Source organism: Ascaphus truei, chromosome 1, assembly GCF_040206685.1.
Source record: "Ascaphus truei isolate aAscTru1 chromosome 1, aAscTru1.hap1, whole genome shotgun sequence".
In the NCBI taxonomy this organism is placed as follows: domain Eukaryota; kingdom Metazoa; phylum Chordata; class Amphibia; order Anura; family Ascaphidae; genus Ascaphus; species Ascaphus truei.
This window is the reverse complement of record NC_134483.1, coordinates 159,959,916-159,983,924: the sequence shown is the minus strand read 5'-3', so window position 1 is coordinate 159,983,924 and position 24,009 is coordinate 159,959,916. Positions and strand designations below refer to the sequence as shown.

The 24,009-nt window shown below is 41.6% G+C and overlaps 1 protein-coding gene across 2 annotated transcripts in view; it reads right to left on the bottom strand.

Annotated features, from left to right (window-relative positions):
- Positions 1–12,843: 12,843 nt before the first annotated feature.
- Positions 12,844–24,009, bottom strand: part of PLGRKT (plasminogen receptor with a C-terminal lysine) — a 68,256-nt gene continuing 57,090 nt past the window's right edge. For both annotated transcript variants that reach the window (XM_075596718.1, XM_075596709.1), the window contains exons 4-5: positions 15,167–15,276; positions 12,844–13,703 (exon numbers count right to left, since the gene is read on the bottom strand). In XM_075596718.1, coding sequence (XP_075452833.1) covers positions 13,582–13,703; positions 15,167–15,276 — 232 coding nt within the window. In that variant the 3' untranslated portion in view covers positions 12,844–13,581. The remainder of the gene's footprint in view (positions 13,704–15,166; positions 15,277–24,009) is intronic.

The window sequence follows — 24,009 nt, the reverse complement described above, 5'->3', positions numbered from 1 at the left end:
GATGTTGGGTGTGGGCCAGGATGGAGGAGTTTGTAGTGGATAGAGGGAGTAACATCTCCATAAGGCCAGGAGAAAGAAAAAAGTTAAAATACATAGCAGGTTCATGATGCCAGAGGTAGGCAGTGCTGCAAGGAGCTGTTGTGAGCAGAGTGAGTGTGAGCAGACTAAACAGCAGGTGTGTGCCTGTTCCTTGTCAAATGTTTAGCTGTATTGCAATGCTAGAGTCAGTTCAGGGTTTCAGTGTATTGTGCAGTCAGTTTTGGGAGAGACTGCAGTAAATAAGTTGTAAAGGGGTGGGGGGTTGAAATAGGCAGGTAAGCAAGCATGGGATCATAGTGTGAACTGAATAGCTTGCCGTTTGTTGTCTTGAGTAAAAGAGTGTGCAGTAGATCCAGTCCCCAGTCACCTCTAGTCAAACTATAGTCTAACTGTATTTATCACTTAAAAAGCTCACTTTAAATGCCTCACTGTCTAATGCCAATTGCAATTCCTGCAAATTGCAGGAGAGGTGTTGGTATTATACAGATAAAGCAGTCACATGACCCTCCCCCTCCCCAATCAATCAGCTTGTTCCAGTTGGTCAATTAACAGCACAGAGTTAAAAGGAAAAGAAAAAAAAACCCACTTTTTAAATTCAAACATACTAACTTATATCAATTCTACAAGGCCAGAGTCAGTCTGTCTTTTACACAGGTTTTGCACATCAGGAACATACTTATATCAATTCTACAAGGCCAGAGTCAGTCTGTCTTTTACACAGGTTTTGCACATCAGGAACATACCTGTGAAGAGAATGCAATTAGATCCATGTCATATCAGCTGAGATTATTGGTCTTGCATGAAGAAAATGAGTATATTAACTATAGTCTAACTGTATTTATCACTTAAAATGCTCACTTTAAATGCCTCACTGTCTAATGCCAATTGCAGTTCTAATACTCCTGTAGTATGACACGAATAGAAGATATATATATATGACAAAACAAAACAAAAAAATTATTTAAAGGAGCGCCTGGTAAAACAACCTGCCTAACTGCGAGTAGGTCTAACTTGCTGTGTTTGAACAACCTATGGGGTGGCCAAGGGAGGTTAAGTGTAAAATAGAACCTATGTCACTTTAAGATAAGACATATAAAACAAGAATATATCTTTAATAAAATATATAGAAAAAATGTAAAAAAAAATATATATAATCAATGGAAAAATCCATAAAAATCTTAAAAAAACCTTAAAAAACACAAAGTCCCGTTCCAGATAAATGCATCCAGGTATAAGGCAGCCCGTTTAGAAGGGATCACAACTCCCTATAGATACCTATAGAAGAAAAGAAAAGAAAAAACAGGCGCACACCTAGTGCATTAAAGTATAACAATAAGTTTATGGAACAATAAAAACAGACAAATGCCCACTCACAAGTGTAACGGTATTTCGAGCAGTTATGAGATAGGCCCTCATAAGCCAGTGATAGCGTCCGGATCAGCAATGGTGTCCTCTCCTGCACACAAGTTGCGCGGTCTACTTCTACCGGAAGTGACGTCCACCCGGTCAGGTGCCCCGTAGAAGGAAGTCCCTCCGGGAACCAGGACCTTCAGCTGCCTGCTTCTGGCTGCTGCGCCTCCAGGGGAAACGGAGAAGGATCCTCACTTCTGTTTGGCTTTGCCTCTCTCAACCTGCATTCGTCTCAGCCCGTAACGAAGATCTCAGTGGGGTAGCGTCTCTTCTGCCTTAGCCACGCCCTACGCATTTCGTCATCTATGATGACTTCATCAGGGGATACCCATTGGTTGTGACCCCACAGTTTTTATTGCAAGGTAATTTGCATACACAAATAGAACAATTAAAACGTTAATTACAAAATTCAAACCAGTCCATTGGCTCAAGCGTTAATGCTACATAAATCACAATGGACAGGTTATGAGGACCACACTGTATTTTGAAAGATATAAGGTTTTGAGATAGCTCATGTGATTTAAATTGTATATGTATATAAAATGTATTTGATAACACTATTTGAGCAGTAGTCAAAAATATTTGAATGTATTTGAACAGTAATTGATATTAAACTAATTTACGTATTTTAATTATAATAAAGATGAATTTGATAACAATTTGTAGTGTCTAAATTCGAATTAAAGACATAAGGACAGTATTTTACAAAATTTAATTAAGAAGTCTCAAGAATTGGAGAGTACTGATAACAATATAAACAAACTACCCATTTAACCCCTTACATCATTAGTCAGCAATTAAATTGCTACAAATGATATATAAACCGGGTTTAAGGTTTAACCCGCCATCCTACATATAAGCCCGAGCTTCCCACAAACAGGAGATGTACAGTATGTAACAGACTTATCCCTATTTAATAAAGCAGCCTCAGAGCTCTGAGAATCCAGAGAGATAGTTGATTGCAGCCACTCAATTAACTAGTCTCCACCAGGACTAATGAGCGCTCTGTAAAAAGCCTCATGTGAGAAACAGGAAAAGAGATTCCTTATCTCACATTTGGGCTGACAGAAGGAGAGCAGAGTGTGAGGAGTCTGGCATCGCGGCGCCCGCGCCCTGCCTTCTCCTCTTCTCCCTGGCGCCGCTTACCTCCTACTGCTCTGGGGGTTCCCCGCCGTCCTCAGTGTTCTCTCGGTCCTGCGGGATCTTCCCTTTCCCATGCGGCTGCCATGTGTCCCGGCCAAAACAAGAGTCCTCACCTGCCTGCCAATCAAGTGGACCTATCCAGGATGGCTCCACGCACTCCTCCGGGTCTGCCCCCACCTCTGATTGGTCAGCCACACTTTATAATGCCTGTCCTCCCACTCACTGCTCGACATAGTTTCCACTAGGATTACTACTCTGGCATTCTCTCTCTTATTCTCTCAGGTTACGACTTGGCTTGGCGGACGTCTATCTCTGCCTCTCGATCCCTGCTTGGACAACGACCTTCCGGAATTCTCCAATCCCTGACCTTGGCTAAAACGGCAACGACGACGGCACTTCTTCACCGGTACCGGCAAGTATTGCTAGCTAACATCACCTGGCCTGGCAACGCCTAATTCACCACACTCCGGACACGCTCCTTTTGCTGCGGGTGCGTGCCCATATACGTTCCTCACCTCAGTAGAAGGGACGGGTCTGGTCTGCGGGCAGCACCGGCGTAACACAGAGAAACCTGCACACAGACACTGCCTTGAACACAAAGGCTGTGCTGATATCCAGGCACCCAGACACCCAGCGACCTATATTTCCTGGACACAGATGACCCAGGAACCTGCCAGAGACTTACATGGAGGGCCACCTGCTTAAGGCACCTCCTGAGACTTTGGGGTGATAGGCTCATAATGGAAATATCCCTCCAGTCCTGCAGATAGGGTCTGGGGAAGTAAGTTAGCCCTTACAAAGGGATAGGGCTTTGTTATTTTGATGTTTTTGTATGTTTTGCCTGGACAAAGGCATATGAGATGTAATGCTGCACACCATAAAAAACGCAATAATATACTTGCCGTTACCGGTGCTCCTGGTATAGGGGGTACCTATCTAAGAAAAATCCAAGAACTATATGAAAAAATAGATGTTCCAGGGCACTACGTAATTTTCAAACTAAATTTATTTTATCAGCAAACACAACGTTTCAACTAACTGCGTGGTGTTTCTCAAGTTAATAGAATCACATTCTTTTCACTTGAGAAAGACCACGCAGTTGGTTGAAACATTGTGTTTGCTGATCGAATGAATTCAGTTTGAAAATTCCGTAGTGCCCTGGAACATTTATTTTTTCATATTGCCTGGATAAAGGAACAGGCTCAATAAAGCCAAGATATACAGATGCAGTGGCCATTATTCGAACACTTCACGCGGTGTATACCTCGGAATACCCATGTCATAGCGTGGTATTTCTGCCAACCGTACCGCCTTAAGACGCGAGTGCAGGCGAGTGCATAAAATGGCATTTTAGTGTTCTGGTTTTTAAACACCTGAAATTGACACAGTAGCACAGTACTGTACACATTACAATTAATTAATTTCATTGCATTTAATTGCACACAATCCATGAAATTCAAACAAAGCAACCGCGATAAACACGTGTGCCTGGTGCGATTGGCCGTGTTAATGCCGCGTGGAGTACAGCAGCGCACACGAAAACGGCTCCGTGATTTGTTTGAATAACGGCCGCTGCATCTCTAATTGCATCCAAATCGGTCTCCATTATATGTACCTCTGCACACATCTCTTACAAATGCCCTGGAGTTTTCTATTAACTTCTTAATAATTAAGGACAGGGGTATGTTATATTACGGATAACATGCTGTACATGTTAGTCATGAACAGATACCCTGTTGTTTCCACTTCACAATTGAAAAACAGGCATGTCATTCTTGAACTTCCCCCTCAAGGTCCATGCACTCACGTGTGTGTGTTCATAGTATGTATGTATAATTGTATTGATTAAGCACAAAATTACAATACAAGGTAAATAAATTACAAACAATGGGAATAAGAGCAACAAGTAAATGACAACATAATGCAAAAGGAGACCCTGTCCCAAAGAACTTACAATCTAAAAAAATTACATAGGGCAAAGACAAACCTAATGTACCATTTTATTTAGTATGAGGTTTTGCCCTTACTTGTCCCTGACTGCAGATTATGAACCAACGCTAATGCCAGAGACAGAAGAAGGTTTTAATTCTGTTACCACAGACAGGGAAGTCTGGTAGTAAAATTAAATGTTTTAAATTACATGTTGCGGATAATTATTTGTACATACATTAAGCTATTCCTAAAGGGCGCGCGTGACGTCGGCGGGGATGCACGTGTGCTAGGGAAGCTCTATGCACTCCGCCGCCAAACTTATCTATAAACCCCTGATCGGCGGTGTTTTTTGGCCCATGGACCACAGCAACGGCCGGGGGGAGCTGACGGGGATGCCCTCTAAGAGGGATATGAAGCTGGAACCCCAGGTTTGTCCTGCTACAGCCACGGACAGCCAGCGCCAGCGGACTCCAGAAACAAAAACGAAGATGGTGGTTGCACTGGAGGGTGTGGCATCCAGCTCAGGCAAAGGAGCAGGGAGGCAAGCTGCAGGGTCAGAGGGGGACATCTCAGAGAGAAGGGCAACACTGAGAAACTAAGCAGAAAGAACCATCACAGAAAAAGAGCCAGAGGTGAGAGCTTTCACTGAAAGGGAGTATAGCATGGCAGAGGGGGATACAGTGATCACAAAGCAGGATGCTTAAGGAAATGCAAGCTGGCTTTCAATCCGCTTTGGATAGAGCTGTAAAGGAATTTACAGCAGATGTCTCTTTACCAGCGAAGAGAACTACAGAGCTGGAAGATAAGATGGACGTTGCCTTACAAAATCAGGTGAACACCGATGACGAGGTCCTACGCATCAACGAAGAGATAAGAGCTATGAGAGATGTTATTGACGGGATAGAGCCCATAGAGCCCTGGGACCGAGATTTGATGATCCCAAAAGAAGTGGAGATGTGGTTCTGAGGCTGCATCAATATGCAACCAAAGAAAAGATTATAAAAGGTTGCAGAAATAGAGGCACAATTGACTTTGAAAATGATAATAAAGTATTAAGGTTTTCCAGGATCTGTCCAGGTTGACAATAGATAGGTGGAGAGGACTGTGACCGGTGACAGCGGTACTTCAGGAAAAGGGGATCTGCTATCGATGGGCTTTCCTGTGCCGTCTTATTGTCAACCATGAAGGTAGACAGATCTCGCTCCGTAATCCTGAGGAATCTTTTCTGACGGCGCTAAATCTGGCCCCAAGGGATGGTTCGGGCCAGCAGCGAAGACCTCGGGATGACAACACAGAGGATGATCGTGCGGCCGAGGGGGCGATAGCCTTGAGATTAAAGAGCCAAGATGGGCCACATTCTTGAAGGGGCCCAACTGAGTTCTCCTGTTGTTCATCCAAAGTTTGGAAGACCCAGTAAGAGTCTGCGGTCATCTTCTTGACCAGCGATTTGGCAACCCAGAGAAGGATATCCCGAATGCTTCACACAGAAAGCTTCACACAGAAAGAGAATACAAATAGAAAAACAAAAATATTTTACAGAAAAAATTGTAAAATTAGAACAATCACATAAAAAAATCCATTGAGGAAAGTTTATAAAATCCTGACCCAGGCAAGGGAGGAACTTAAGAGGGTTCAATTAGAAGATGTAGAGAAAGCCCCTAAGTTAGCAGAGGAATTTGCTAATTTCTATACGGATCTCTACAATCTTGACAATTCAATTCCGAATGCTAAAACCCCAGACACGACCCAGATTGAGGACTATTTGAGAGAATGTAACCCCCCAAAACTGTTAGAGGAAGACCACAACATTTTAAATGCAAAAATAACCTGGAGAGTTAGTAAAGGCGGTTAGCTCATTGAGACCATCAAAGGCTCCGGGCCCAGATGGCTTCTCAAATTTGTACTACAAAAAATGTATAGGAATCCTAGGGCCATGTTTACTAGACTTATTCAAGGATTTTCTCAGCGGAAAACAAATCCCCGCACAGATGACGAAAGACACAATAGTGGTGATCCCTAAAGAGGGTAAGGATCTCTTAAGTTGTGGTAGCTACATGCCAATTTTATTGCTTAATACGGATCTGAAAATGTATAGTAAGGCCCTGGCTAACAGGTTGAACCCAATACTTCCTAGATTAATCCACTATGATCACTATGCCAGGCGTCGGATAACAGAAGGAAAATTATTCATGTGATAGATCAGATACATAAATCTAAGACGAAAGCGGTGCTGTTGAGCCTGGATGCGGAGAAGGCGTTTGATAGGATAAGATGGGATTTTCTAGATAAGACGTTGGAGGCATTTGGATTTTCTGGGGGTTTTATTTCAAAGGGTCTGGGCCCTCTACCAGACGCCAACAGCCACTCTGAAGATTCCAGGGGGGAGAGGAATCTGTTAACCATTAAGAACGGGACTAGGCAGGGGTGTCCCCTCTCTCCTCTTCTTCTTGCCTTGACAATCGAACCCCTTGTGGCTACAATCAGAGCTTCCCCAAATATACAAGGGATTCATATAAAAGATTAGTGTTACAAATCACTATTTGCGGATGATATTATCCTTACTATATCTAACCCATTGACATCTCTCCCGAATTTACAATCCGTTCTCAGGATGTTTGGGGAATTATCTGGTTATTAAGTTAATGGGGGGAAATCGGAAGTGCTAAATTTAACTTTAACTGAAAAGGAGGTCGAAGTTCATAAACGACATTTTGACTATAGGTGAAAAAAGACTAATCTGAAGTATTTGGGGATATATCTTACTAGGGACTACAATTTATTATATAAATATAACTATACTCTTTTCTAAGATTAGAAAGGATCTACAGGTCTGGAATTCTCACTACTTATATCTCCTGAATTGGTCGTATAACCGCAGTTAAGATGAATATCCTCCCCAGACTTCTATATTACTTCCAAAGATTACCAATATCTGTCCCACATACAAATATAATAGAAATCCAAAATCGAATTATGTAATTTATTTGGAAACATAAACAACCGAGAATAGCCAGGTCAATGATGCTGGAGTCTAAAGAAGGTGTGGGTCTAGCAGTTCCAATATTCTAAAATACTATATACAGCAAAACCCCATTATAACTCAGACCGAATTGAATGCCTAATTTTGCCAGCTTACCTGCATCTCAAATCCTCCATTTTGCCGCCTTTCGCTCTCCTCTTCCAGCTGTCCTGTCCACGTGCTCATCTCTCTCTCCTCTTCCTGCTGTCCACATGCTCATCTCTCTCTCTGCCCTCGCGTGCCATCGGGTTTTTTTTTTTTTTCAAACATTCAATTCAATGCTTTATTGACTACCAGACACAGACACAAATAAACAGTAATACATTTTGTACAAAACACATGCAGGGATTGAACTCTGGACCTTCTGATGCCAATGCCTTGCCTCTTACCTCTACACCATAGGCTTGGTGTGACTAAACATAACCTATAAATATATTTATCCTCTACAACACAGTGCCACAGGTTACATGTCAATGTTAAATCTTAAGTCTATTTCTAGCTGTCTATGACATCACACAGCTCCTGTGGTCTAGTGGTAGAACTCTTGCCAACATATGAAAGGGTCCTGGGTTCAATTCCTGTATGAAATGGTATAATTAACTTTTTTTAATAAATTATTATTTTAATTATATTGTTTAATTTATAAATATATAATTCTTTATTATTCTTTATTAAGTAATAATTATTCATTAATCAATAATGATGTATTAATAATAATTCATTATTAATCATTCTTTATGATTAGTTATGTATTAATAAGTATGATTATTAACAGTTAATTAACTAATTAATAATTATTACTAAATACTTAATAATAATAATTATTAATACTTACTTATTAATAAAACATATTAATACTTAATAATTATTAATAATTAGTAAGTATTAATAATTGTTATTAATAATTAAGTATTAATAATTACTTAATAATTATTAACACCCAATTAGTAATAATAATTAATACTTAATTATTAACTACAATTATTAATACTTACTAATTATTAATAATTATTAAGTATTAATAAGTTTTATTAATAATTAATTATTAATAATTATTATTACTAATTGGGTATTAATTAGTTAGTTAATTAACTGTTAATAATAATTAATAATCATACTTATTAATAATACATAATTAATCATAAATTAATCATAAAGAATGAATTATTATTAATTATTATTATAATTATTATTAATACATCATTATTGATTAATGAATAATTATTACTTAATAAAGAATAATAAAGAATTATATATTTATAGCCTGCAACCTCTTCTGCGCATGTGCTGCTTACAACCTCCATGCGGCCTGGAACTGAGATGTGCATGCGCGGGCACACGCCCATCTGTAGCGTGACATCACTTCAGTCATGCTTTTTTGTTACAACACAAGGGATTTTTCCTATCAAAACTCTGTAGGTGCCAGAAAAGACATTTCACTTCAAAAAAATAATGCTGCTTATAATCATATCAACATCATCACTGACCATGTCACCCAGACACATGTACATCGTATTCAATGTGCAGTTTTCATTGTAAGACTATGATACACTTAGCAAAGCTTGTGGTCCCATCCTTATTGCAAGAGAAATTCAAGGATGATCCTGCACCAAAAATAGCAGAACAGAGGAACCAGAGATAAACACAGTAAACTACTGCCCCGGTCGTACTGTACATTGGAAATAGCTACCTCCTCACACAAACAAAAATATCTTTTTAGTTTACATTATTATTATTTTTGGGGGAGGATGTTGGATACTAAAGGGTTTAATATATAATAACTGAATTGTAGACCTACAAATATCTAAGGTAATATGCTTATGATGAAGATCCCATTCAAAAGGTAGATAATAAGTACCGCGTTTTCCTGAAGCTTACAAAGCTCCAGAATGAAAGTGACCCAACAGAATTGTTGCTATATGGAGAGAGATATACTGTGAATGTGCATCGTATGAATGTAGAAAATCTGCAGTCACAGTACCTGGTGTCATGAGTATTATGGAATCGGGTGAAGGCTCAAATCTGAGTCGGGAGCATTCGGTTTCGCAGTGATACATTTTAGTAAATAGTTACAGCCCCAACACTAATCCAGGGTAACAATTAATCCCCAGCATTTTATGACAGTCTGTCATAAAACCCTTTGTGAATTTGGATCTATTATAGGAAAACTGAACCTATGGTATATTTAATCAGCCACATACCACAAGACAGGTGAAAAAAAACCCATCTGTTTAGTGTTAAATGTGCGGTACTTAAAATCCATAACCAGATTAAGCACATCTGTCCATCTGATGTGTTGGTATACTTTGTTATATGCAATATGTTTTTTCATTTATCCTCACTCGTGGTTTATTGTTGCCGACATGCAATCCTTTGTCCCGTCTTCGTACCTGCGTAACCACATGTCAGAGCAGAAATTACTGTACCTGTCACATTAGTTACCCAATTAGACGGCATTGCAACAGACCAGACAACATTTACTTGCCTCTTAGTTTCAGTAAGCAGGACCTGCAGGCGTTAACAGTGCACGGTTCAGATGTTAAAGCAATGTCAAGATTCTTAGCAGTGTATTGGCAATTATTCATCCCAACAGCTCACATTTAGTTTCAATTTAAATAACTACATACATGATAAAAATAAATAAATATATATATAGTTTTTATATCATGTATGTAGTTATTTAAATTGAAACTAAATGTGAGCTGTTGAGATACATTATATATATATATATATATATATATATATATATATATATAATGTATGTATAAATAATGTAATATATATTGCATAAAATTATGTAACAGTGATATGAATGATATAGCAATATATTATGTAATATTCCGGTGTACATTACTATTTAGCATTTAGAGAATTAACGGATACCCACCTTAAAAACACACTTGCTTAACGAAGCATATGAGTAGACCCTGTGGCTAATACTATACACGATACATAAAACTTGGCCCCATGAAGACAGACTTACCAGAATACCCTCCTACTGTCTCTGTACGTCCTTCCTACCTACCAATTAGATTGTAAGCTCTTCGGAGCAGGGACTCCTCTTCCTAAATGTTACTTTTGTCTGAAGCACTTATTCCCATAATCTGTTATTTGTATTTGTTATTTGATTGTCACATGTATTACTACTGTGAAGCGCTATGTAAATTAATGGTGCTATATAAATAAACACACACACACACACATCTTCTGTTAACATTGAAAATGCAGCCTAACATATACAGGTAGGTAATGGTACAGTACTAAACAGATATTATATAAACTTTCTAGTGGAGTCCCTTAAAAGAATGCAAAACATTCCGTCACCATCAATATTGTGCATAACACCTACTGTACTCCAGTACTCTTCCTTGTGTAGAATATTTATTTTAAATACATATAGATTTGTTAATATTGTTGCAGGATTACTACATATTTCACACTCAATACACCACTCACTCGATATACTGCTGCTTAATAATTCAGGCCCTTGTTTCGGAGTATGAGTGCACCTTATTTTGAGGTAAAAGGGTTTTTGGAGCGTATCCAACTGATGTGTTTCTAGGATATTGTCTGTATAGATTTGGTAATGAACTTTATTTGTGTCTCAAGATTTTCCAGTGAGGTAAAGATGTAGCAGGCCTAACACCACTCCCCCCGCACCTGCGTCGCGGATTCGCGGCACAGACACTCTGCGCTACAGATTTTTTTTCCCCTCTCTCCGAGAGGCATGGGGATTTCCTGGCTTGTTATTTCTCAGAATGCAGAGCTGGGAGTTATGGGTAAAGGCAGTTTTAAACTATACACTAAAATATAATTTGTGATTGTTATCAGAATTACTTTTGTTTCTTACAGTGTCTCAATAATGAGCCTCTGAAAAAAGAAAATCCAGATTCCACACCATTTTCAGTCTGCACTCCCCTCACCTCGTCTCCGGCGGCAAACGACACTGCGGAGGTCACCTGACGTCACGTTGCCATGGCAACGTGATGTCATTTGACACTGCATCACCGAAGATAAGGTAAAGGAAGTCGCAGAGGCCTCACGCGATTCCCCGGAATGTGCATCACATCTTCCTCCATTCAGCCTGCTGTAGATGTTTGTTTTTTTGTGAGGGTCATTTTTATTCTTGGATAACAGCGTGCATGTGCAGTGAAATCTTCACCACATGCTTTTTCAAAGTTGTTACGTGTAGACGAAATTGGCCCAAATGTATTCATGTTATATCGATGCAGCTAATAAGCTGACCAGTCAGGTGAATTCAATGTCATGGCCATATTGTGAAACCAGTGAAATCGGAACCCAGCTTAACCTCTTTTCAGCTGCAGATGCACTGGCAGTGGAGCCATTAGAGAAACTCTGCACCTATCACATTTTGTGTCTGCAGCTCACCATTATCCTACGGTTTTTGGTAGTATTCACTATGCTGATGTTTCTTAATCACCAGCAAAGGAAGATGCTTACCTATGCTCACAAGTCATTACTATTCTGTGCTTGAAAAGCATTGCAAGGACCCTCAACACTGACATGGCTACAGATGTAGATGCCTGTTCTCTACCGCTTGCCTTGCAAGTTCTGCACGACAACCTCTCCCCCGCAGCAAGATTCTGGTGGCCAGACTAATGGCCCATCGGATTAACACAGTGGGGGCCCCTGCTGAGTGAATCCTACCTGGCTTCCCCCGTCTGAATTAGACATGCAGTAAGAGATAGACTGAATCAGTCACTCTAATAGGCGATTGCTGGGTTTTAATTTTATTTTAATATAGTATTGTAGCAGGGGGTCTCCGGAGCTGAATCGCATTGATTTCAGGTACAGGGACCCCCTGCTTCCCGAGTACACGCCCCGTTATGGGGTGCCGGTATCCCTCTGCTTTGTTTAAATCCCCTGATCACATGGGCCGTTAGAGGCGCGCAGGTGGAGTGACTGATTCAGTCTCTCTTACTGCGCGTATCTTACAGACACGTGGAACCCGGAAGGATTCAAACAGCGCGAGTCCCATTCAAATGCAGGGACCCCCTGTGTGTTAATCTGATGGGCCATTACAGCCTGCTATGGACTATCTCACTCGTCTAGTTTTCGGCGAGATGGCTATGCTTTTCTTCCGTGATGCGGTAGAGAACAGGCAACTACATCTGTACAGTACATCTGCCAATTACTCAAAAGATAATTTTATTGCCCTTGCAAAACTACTATCCAGTATGTTACCCGTAAAGCTGTGGATGACATATAATAACATCCCACTGTAAAGCACTGACACCATTAAATCAATTTAAGTAGAAAATGAAAAAGTTAAAGACCACTATTTTTCATCTGTTTATTTTGTTTATAAGAAAACACATTTTGTTATTAGAAATAGCGTATAATAATACTTTAGAAATCAAGTACATTCATTTCATCAAAAGCAACATTTTGGAGCTGTGTATTGGACAGATATTGGTATTAATTTGACATGGACTTATTTTAATTAATTGCTACCCAACATCAATTTGTCACATTTGCATCAATTTAGCAACATGCATGATAAGTTTGTACAAATATTTCATTATTTTCTCATTTTTCTTCAACTTTGATGTGCCAATTAATTTTCCAGGTCAGAGATTCTTCAACTTGAAACAAAATAGTGTCACCAACCAACCTCCATTTTGTTTTCTTACAGGTTTGGAACCAGTGGGTTCTCTAGAGCTGAACTGCACTATTTTCACCTCTGTTGTCTCCCAGGTTCCAGAGATACTTGCTGGTGAAGTTACCGGTATTACTTCCCGCTTTTTAAAGGGGATTCAAATGGCCATCAAATAGGATACCCCAACCGATGATAGTGCAGCTCCCAACTGGCCCGAGATGTGGGAGATTTATGCCCTGCAACTTCACTAGTACGTATCTCAGGAACGATGGAGGGTCCCTGGAGCAGAAAGTTGTGCTTGGCTCATGAGGACCCCCGATCCCTACGTGTAAGAAAAAAAGAAACAAAAAGGGTAGGAGGAATTGCTTCTTTAATGGATCCTTCTTTATTCTTCAAATGTGTTGGCTGAGGACATTCACTATTTTTCTATATAGAACTTGCACTGAGCTTTTCTGGCTTTTTCAATGTCCTCAAAGGTTGGTACCTGATGTGGCAACTCTAACAATTTGTTTTCTCTTTCAAGTATATTCTCGGCTTCACCTAAATGGAGCACAAAAATAATAGATGTAAGTTGATTCACTTCACTACATACACACACACACGCGCGCATGCACGCACACACACACACACACAAAATGCATTGGCATATGGTACACAAATAATGTCACATAATGGACAGCTCTTGTAAATAATAACTGTACTTCGAAACAACTTGAATGCTTTATTCCTATGCAGTAAAGAGTAGCATATAACAGAATATATCCACGTTATTCAAACAATTAGAGACACAGCAGGATGGGAACTAGAGTGAATGCCACGGACAGTAGTGCCACAGAGAGTAGTACCACGTTATTCAAACAATAAGAGACAGCAGGAAGGGAAGTAGAGGAAATGCCACGGAGAGTAGTTGGAAGTGGTATGTTTGGATTGCAGTTCGTATGCAACAGCCACACATTAAAGAGGCAAACCAAGCATATTTTCCCCCCTTTCTTCATTTTCTTTAATACAGGAATGAAGCATGGGATCTCAGGAGCTTAACCCCATTAATTTCATCTCCGGGGACCCCCTACTTCCGGAGGTACTTACCTCCATAGTGGTTGCCGATAGCCACTCCAGAGTTCATTATATGGCTGCTTTTCATAGCTCCCAGGCTATATGGACCAATAGGAAGTCGTGACGTCATCTAGTGCAGCTTCCTATTGGTCCATGTGACGAAGAAGCTTAAAACTGCAGAGATACCGGCACCCACTTTGGAGGTATCTCCGGGAGCAGGGGGTCCACGAAGCTGAAATTATTGGGGTTCAGCTCCAGAGACCCCCTACTTCAATCCCGTATTTTTAAAAAAAAAAAACGCTTGGATTGCTCCTTTAAAGGATTAAATCTGCATGACCAGTGAATAACACCCATTTTACATGCATATTCAATATATATATAACAAATTCTTGTTGTCCAATGTTTGCTTAGAAAGAAGTTCTGTTAATTTGGAGTAGTATATTTGCATTTCATTGTATTGCATTACAAATAACTTTTTTGGTACATGAGCACTTGGGGGTAGGGGGTATTATTTATGCACATTGCACATAATATAGCAACCTTTAAGGTACACAAGGGAGGTCGTTTCAGAGAAAGATAGAATCTTGAACACTGGTGGGTGCTCTATGAGTGCAGGTTGATGAAATAATGAGGAATGTTAGAGAGAACATCGCTACTAAAAACTAGTGTGTACATAGAACAGGTTTCATAGGTGGAGATGGAAAATGCATATTCATAGACATGGAAACCAGAAATAGTTGGGGGTAATCCACAGATCCCAAAGGGTGTAACATTGTAAAGTAGGCATTGTTAACATGCATGTTAAGTAGACTAAACAGTCATCATCTGCCATCAATATATATCTACTTTTAATATACTGTATACACAATATATTACGCTGGGGCATGGAAAGTGCTGAATAATAAACATGCATTTATACTACGTAAGGTATTATTGTTGACATGCTGTACCTTTCATTCTGCGGAGTAGAGTCCCATAGCCCATATCGTACTGGTACGCAAAAACAAATCCTAATGGTATAATCGGAATGAATAACGACGGCTTCTTGCTTTTAATGGCCCTGCTCAGAAACAGAAATGCCATGGTTAAAAAGAGAACATGGGAGATGTTTGAAGTGCATTAGGCAAGTGTAGTGTTCATGTACTGTAATTATGAAATGCTAGCGGTCACAGCACATGCTACTGCACTTGCACGGTCACACACACACACACACACACACACACACACACACACACACACACACACACACACACACACACACACACACACACACACACACACACACACACGTACGTACGTTATGGTGGGTGAAAAAAGCAACAAGAAACCTTACCTTATAGCATATAGCAAATATTAAGAACAGCTTGTGTGACACATGTCTTAGACAGGTCCGCTGCAACCCTGCCTTTCACCATTATCACCCAGCATACAGTGCTTCCACTGCAGCAAGGGATTCTGGGAAATGACATGCAAATGAGGACACCGTGTCACCTTTTGCCTGATAACAATTTTTACAGTAGCAAAGTGTACCATTGCAAAACGTAAATTTAAGACGTTTTGGGGGTATTGATGCTTTTTTGAAAAAATCCACAATGCTTGGGCATTTTTAACTATTTAAAGTTAGTTTGTAAAAATGTGACCTGTAATTTAGAAGGATTTCACTCCCATTAGCGCTTTTCTTTTGTGTGATATCAATGTGTATTGTGCTATTCCTTTGCCGGGCTCTGGCAGGCCATCATTATGAGGACAGGAGTTGGTTGTTATTTAGTCATCATTTCATAGTCCTTGCTGAAGGAAAATGTTTCATTTTAAAGATGCAATCCAAACAGATTGTTTTAATATATGCAGCCTCCGATTACCTTTATTGATAACTAATTACCTAAGCTGCTGATCGATTGGTTCTCCCGTGATCAATCAGCAAAGATCCTGCTTTCCAGGGTTCACTAAATGGCTGCCTTTCAGTTTCAATCAATCATTCAGTCAGTGTAACTCAGCAGCTACAATGTATCCTGATATTACTAATGAAACATTGTTACAGCTTGCAGCTCAACCTGCCGGGAATATTGGCAACAAATGATCACAAACAGGATAGTGTTGCAAAGATCTTGCACTGCTGGGGAGGTGTCTAAAGCCTGCTATAGAAATCAAAGGATGCTCAGTATGTTAAAAAGCATAACAAATGTCATTGAGTTGAATTTAAAAATAAAAATGGAAGTAAGTATTATCTAATACTACAGAACTGATTTATTAAAAAAACAAATGTTGGATATTGCACAAACGGCTTCTTTAAAAGAAAGGAGACAACACAAATGTTTGTTTTGAGGATAATGACATTTATTTAAAGGAGTATCTTTGTTTCTAGAGTTATATGGGATTGCACTTTCAATGCTTACTCTCAATTGGTAGGATTTGATACAAAATAGGAGGAAATGTGAAGCTAATGCAAAAAAACGAAAAAGTATCATTTACGTTTTTTCTTTCAGAAAACTGGTGCTGTTTTTTTGAGACACTTTTGCAGCCGAGAAACCTTTTGATTCAAAACCCATAATGGTCAAAATCATGGAGCGACATTGATGCATGAAATTCACTTTGTCTCTCTATGTGGGCTCCAATTTGGGCTCATGTGCGTGCGTAAACTTGCAATTTGGGTAGTGTCAAAAGTTAAAGGATAATAATAAGCTGTATTAATTTGTGCGTCCCTGTCTGTCACCTTTTCTCCCTTTAAACTGTGTCAGAAAGGTGGTGTAACTTTACTAGTTTCTAACAATTTGTACCAGATCACGGTCTTATATTAAATGCAATAGTGCTCTAAACATGTGTTAAAACACAGTCCCTGGTCCAAAATGGCATTACTACATATACCCCCCCCACAGCCTCCGAAATGGCTGTACCTATTTAACAACATCGCACTAGGATTTCCAGCAGGCACTTAAAGCCACCCACAAATATGTACAGAGACAATAAAATTAGCCAGCAATAATAGCAATGTAAAGTAATATTTATGAGCAGAGGGAACACCTGCACATAAACAGAACTTCCCACAGACTGGCGTGAGAGAGCATTACTGTTTCTGCCATAAAACCTCTGCTTCGCTTTCTCAGCGCTGGTACTGGGTCATACACATTTATATACATACATCTCTTTCCGTGCACAGTCTGTATTCATCATTTGTATACTCCTATGATTCACAGTATTTATTTTGCACTGTCGGCAATAAAAAAAACAAAAAAAAAGCACCTCGATACGTGAAATGCAACAGCTAAGCTTAATGAGCACATATATGGAGGCGCATTGAATGTTGATCTAAAAGATATGCTTATTTTTTTTGCTATGAGGCTGCTTTAGTATGCTACCTTTATACCCTATAATAAAACAATGAATAACGAGTTGCCAGGAATCATAATATCCTGCATTTTCATCACTGTAACATCACCACTAATATTAATATAAACATAGCCTTAGTGGAAGATTAAGGCACAGGTGGAAGTTAAGCTGAGAAATTCATATTGGGTAATGTTGTTAACACAACGCGTTACTGTCTCTTCTGGCAACAGAATAAAATGGAAAAGATTGGAATGATTCTGAATAAAAGCTACAATAAGTTCAGTCCAGTCTGGTTTAGATGGTGGTTTACACATACTTTATGATGTCCCTGAGCACAGTTAAATGTTAGGGGTTCAGGCTCTTGGAGCAACCTTGGATTGAAGAAAACTGCTGCTCGCTATTTCGTGAAGTCTACATTGGATTGCATAGGCTATTTGCAATGAGCTTGTGTGTTGCACAGTGGCCCAATTTTGTAGACGTGAAGCGCTATGTACATTGTGAAGCGCTATGTACATTGTGAAGCGCTATGTACATTGTGAAGCTCTATGTACATTAATGGCGCTATATAAATAAAGACATACAATACAATACATGACAACCTTGTCTATATTCTGCAAAATGTTCTATTTTGCAAAGTAACTTTCATTGTGATGTAGTTACTTTCATTGTGATTCATTGTCATTTCCGTGGGAATCTAAGGATTTTACCATTAACATATGAATGTGATCAATGGTTTCAATACTGATCTATTAACCAAACCTCTTCAGTGTCCCCTGCTCCTGGGATAGCAGAATATATATAGCAAATGTAAATATACTGTATGCCCATTTGCATGTCTTAAACATACAGTATATTTACATTTGCTATATGCTTTGCTGTGGAGGGTTTTTGTCACTTTTTTTACTCACCATAACTTAACTCACCATAACTTAACTCACATACATATATATTGTGACGTTTCAGTCCCAGCGTCGGATCCTTTGTCCAGATAAGATGCAGGAAACACTGTACTTTGTAAGCAGGGGTTTATTTACAGGGTACAAAGCAGGTACAGGGTTAACTCATAATACAAAACAGAAACAAAAGACCTAACTCCTTCCAGGAGTACTGACTAATACTGCTTAGTCCCTAACTAATCGTGGGAGAACTGAACTCTTTCCCCACTTTACCTGCAGCAGCTCCCCTTTCAGGCTCTCACAGGGCTGTCTGTGTGTGCCTTCAGATCAGTATAGCAGCAGCGTCTCTCACCCTCTCTGTGTCACTCTCAACAGTGTGTCTCTGGGAGCATGGGGGGGGGGGTGGAGTCTCTGTATCACTTCCTGACTATACAGGCTAGGCTAATTAGCTCATTAACTAGCAGCTGAACAGACCTTTCTAGGAGGATTAACTCTATGAGAGCTGTAAAGTCCTACAACTGCCCAATTCTAGCCCTTAGAGGACAGTGACGGCATCACATATCCCTCCCCCCAGCGAAACATTGTCCTGTGAGCGGCCCGTGCACTATTCCTGTGCATCAACCTCTTTGTCAGACATGTCTGACATCCACCTCTTCTTAAATGTTTTCTTCATATTAGACCTCCTGCTGAGCAGTAATAGAGTCCAGCGTAGTGTCCCACTCAGTCTTCAGAGCTTCGAGCTCTTCGCCTAGGTCACGCTGTTGTTTCTCTGCCGTCTTGCGGCCAGCACGCTCAGACTCCAGGTCCTTCCTCAGGTCTTGAAGCTGTCCTTCTATACTTGTTTTCTGACTCAAGTCAGCTGCCAATTCAATTCCTCTCAGGGTCTTCATCTCTTCCCGGTGCTTGCTCTGGGTTTGTGTCAGCGCATCCTTCAGATTTTGGATCTCTGTAGTTTTTGTCGCTAGGATTTCCACGCCTCTTTCTCCTGGGTGTACTGATTTTTGGTGATGGAGCAGGCTCTCTGCTTCTCCAGCTCTTTCTGCAGCTTGAGGTTGTCCTCCTTTATAGCTGTGAGTTGCTGGGACGTGTGTTCAGTTATCCGCTTTAGCTCTAGAAGCCTTTTATCCAACTTCAGTTTTTCAGATTCCAAGGTTTGGACATTTTTAGTTTTTTCGTATTCTGCTTCCAGTGATGCTGGGGTAAGGCTTAGGGTGGCCTTCAGCTCATCATGCTGCTCGGCGGGGACCCACTGGGTACTCAGTCGCTCCTGTAGCACTTGCTGCTTTGCTTTACCCAGCTCTGTTTTTAACGTGCAGACCTCTCGCTGAGAAACTTCTAGCTTGCCGATGAGGCGTTGAACGTCTTGTTGGGACGCCACATAGAACCGTTTCCAGTTAACACTCTTTTGGTCTGACTCACTTGGATTTCTGCTTATGGCGGTATCGGTAGCCTTTGTCATACCAAGGCTAGTAGTCACTCCTGTGACGATTGTGCCAAGCGCTCTGTGTTTTAGTCCACCTCTGGTCTTTTCTGATGCCACGGGGTAAACTTTCCCTGCAGCTTCTGTTGCACACGGAGGTTGTCCTTTACGCGGGGCCACATAGGAGTCCTCATCGTCCTCTTCTGAACTGCATGAACTGAGCTGAACCGTAGAAACCTAGTGTAGAGGGAGAAAGGGGGTGGCCCGGTATTAAAGGGGTTGCACCCCATTTGGCCATCCCCTGACCTCACCAGGGAGACAAGGGGTTAACTGGACTGCGGTCCAGGAATGTGGTTTACCCTTTGTTATATCATAAAAATGTATATTCCCCTGTTCCCATGTTTTATTGTTATATCATTGTCTGCATCACACACACACTGGGATCCATCCGGGAGGGCAAGGGTTAACAGTTCTTTAGTGATTATAGCCCTTTGTGTAATTTTCCCGCCTTTTCAGGCACCATTTTGCAGAGTCCCATAGGCCGCCATTAGAGCTCCATGCATTTCAATGGCGGATCTAGCTGTTTTGGACCTGTTTCCCTCGAAGACCAGCAGGTGGCGTCTGAGAGGAGGAGCGGCGGTTTCCCATTGTAAGTCAATGGGCTCATTGACTTCAATGGAGATTCCTCGACGGCGCTTTCCAGGAATGAGTTGGCTGCCGTCCAAACCGCAAAACTGCAAAGCGGATACTTTGTCTGAAAAAGAGCTTTGATCACTGATTAGTCAAGTTCAACGTCAAGTGGCGTGGGAATCTTCGGTTCTAGGGCACCCAGAAATAAAATTCTTTTTGCCCCTAGTTCCTAGACCTCCCCCCACTCGACCACCACCGGGTCCCCGAATCCAGGACCCCTGGAAAGGGTCAAGCTGCAGAGAGCGGGTCGCGCCATAGGTTCCAATGGCGGCGGCAGAAGCAGCTCAAGAAAACGACTAAGTCAGAAAAGCTACAAATCATGAACCCGTATCTCCGGTTCCGGAGGGTCCCGAGGGCCAGGGTTTGGGGTACCTGTAGGCACTGTTCCGGCATGGCTGCAGAACCATCGTTGACCCTCTCGAACCAACCCGACGGAGTATGGGCCCCCTTAAAGGTTCGGGAATTCTCCCATAGACTTCAATGGCGACCAATTTCCATTGACCGGCTATGGCGGTGAAACCACCCCATAGGCTTCAACTGCGGCGATGCCCCGTTGAAAGTCTATGGTGGCGGATTCCCATAGCCGCCAACGGCGGCGGTTTGCCATTAAAAGTCTATGGTAGGCGGAGCCCGTTGTTTTCAATGGGGATTTAGTGAAAAACCGTGATTTAATTTACAGCAGAGATTTTTGTATTAAAATAGGAAACGGTTTAAGTTGTATTTGTGTAACTCCGGTTCCGAAGGTCGTAGCGGGCTGAAACTTGGACCATATGGTATCCCAGTTCCGGCATTGAGATCTGGGTAGTTTGGACCCGCTGGATCCAGCGGAACCAGACATTTTAATATGTTTGTATTTTACCATTAATACTGTATCCCAAGGCAGGGATAAAAACCAGAGGAAATTCCTTTGCACAAAGGGAAGCAAATGGTCAGGTAGGCGACCCAATGTTTAGGACTTAAGTACTGTTCAAAGGATTTTGTCACCTTCCCTGTTTTCCTGAAGTCGGGGACGCCTCAAACTAGAGTGGTTTGTGAGTGTCAGGTTTTACACCTGTGAACAAGGGGCATCCTGCCAGATATCCCTTTTGCTAGACTGGCTGGCATCCCTGATGTAAATGTGGGGCTACAGAAATGAGACCCTCAGGGTCCTAGTGCGCATGAGCTAACTAGCTGGGGGGCATGGATTAAAATGTGTTCCCACGTTAAAGATTGGCTACAGGTAATTGCTATCCAATAGCCTGTACTCAATGTTAAGAATAGGGTTGAAAAGATATATAAACTGTGGTCAACCCTATACCCTTTGTTTTCTGATACCATCTTGATTGTTACCTGATTGCTGGAGAATTGCTACTTGATACTTCTCATTCCCCATCCCCAAGTAAGTGTTACTTCTTACCTATTACTGTACTATATTGCTGTGTTCATCTATTTAAGGAATAAATATACTTTATTATATCTAAGCCTCGTTCAGTTCAACCCAGTTATTTGGTGTATTATTATAGCCTGTCACAAAGCTCCCGTCACACCCAGCGCGAACCATGCCCCACAGAAAAGTTACATTCCATTGGTTCCGCGTTCCGAGGGCAAACTGCGGCCACATGTCCCAGTTCATGGCATCTGTAGCACTCTATATGCCTTCCAAAGCTGGGTCGGTGTTTTGTCTCCAGTCTACTGGGAACAATGAGACCAGAGTCCCTCCTAGGTGCTGTGGGACTTCCTACTCTTTTACGCAAGTCACTGAGTCCTTGGGGATTCCTATTCGGATGAACAGTCTTATCGGACCTCCTGGAGCGCAGGAAGCGAGAACCGGAACACTCATCTGGACTTGAACTCTTGGACATCTCCTCGGCAGTCAAGTAACATTCGACTAAAGCGACCAACTGTTCGGCGTCTTTGGGGTCACTCTGGCATACCCACATCTGGATGGTGCGGAGGAGACCCCTCAGGAACCGGTGTATAATGACTCTTTCGACAACTGCAGCGGTGGAACATACCTCAGGCTGGAGCCACTTCCTTGCAGAGTGTTTAAGGTTATAGAGTTGAGAGCGGGGTGTCTTCTCTATATCATAACGCCAGGAATGGAACCGTTGGGCCCGAACCGCGAGGGTGACCCCTAGCCGTGCCATAATCTCCGCCTTCAGGGTGTCATAGTCTTTAGCTTGCTCGGGCTCTAAGTCATAATAGGCTTTTTGTGAGTCACCCACCAGGAAGGGAGCAATTATTCCCGCCCACTCCTCAGCTGGCCACCCTTCGCGTACTGCGGTGCGCTCGAAAATTGACAGGTACGCCTCAACGTCATCGTCCATCGTCATTTTCTGAATGAGGTGCGTTTTTACCTGGTGAGCGACCTGTGGGGCCACTCTAGTCTGGGCGGTAATTTTCTCTCCCAACACTCGGAGCTCCTGGTGTAGGCGAAGTTGCGCCTCGTGTTGCTCTTCTTTTAGCGTCTGATGTAGAGACAGCGCCATCTGCTGTACTAACGCCGCAGTACTTTCAGTTTGTGACTTTGTCATCTGTTGTAAACTCTCATTATAGGATTTTGACATCTCCTTTTGGGTCTTTGCCAATTGCTGCAAACCCCGCATTAGGATAGCAGCATTTTCTGTTTGTTTGTACTGAAGCGAGGACAGAAATTCCTCCATTTTCCACTTTCACTGCCTTGTGGACTGCCCGCATTAAACTCCACCAATTGTGACGTCTCAGTCCCAGCGTCGGATCTTTTGTTCAGATCAAAGGCAGGAAACACTGTACTTTCTAAGCAGGGGTTTATTTACAGGGTACAAAGCAGGTACAGGGTTAACTCATAACACAAAACAGAAACAAAAGACCGAACTCCTTCCAGCAGTACTGACTAATACTGCTTAGTCCCTAACTAATCGTGGGAGAACTAAACTCTTTCCCCACTTTACCCAGTGTACCTGCAGCAGCTCCCCTTTCAGGCTCTCACAGGGCTGTCGGTGTGTGCCTTCAGATCAGTATAGCAGCAGCGTCTCTCACCCTCTCTGTGTCACTCTCAACAGTGTGTCTCTGGCAGCATGGGGGGGGGGGAGTCTCTGTATCACTTCCTGACTATACAGGCTAGGCTAATTAGCTCATTAACTAGCAGCTGAACAGACCTTTCCAGGAGGATTAACTCTATGAGAGCTGTAAAGTCCCACAACTGCCCAATTCTAGCCCTTAGAGGGCAGTGACGGCATCACAATATATATATTGTGATCCTGATTTGGACCTCTGGCGAACAGGACCTCCTACAGTTCTATGACAACTTCAATACTTTCCACCCGACCATCAACCTCAAACTCACCCATTCCCCGGATGAAGTACATTTTCTAGACACCACCATTACTATAAAGAACAACCAACTACAGACTTCTGTATACCGCAAACCTACAGACAGAGCCAGCTATTTGAGGGACAACAGCTTCCACCCGACACACACCAAACATGCAACCATCTACAGTAA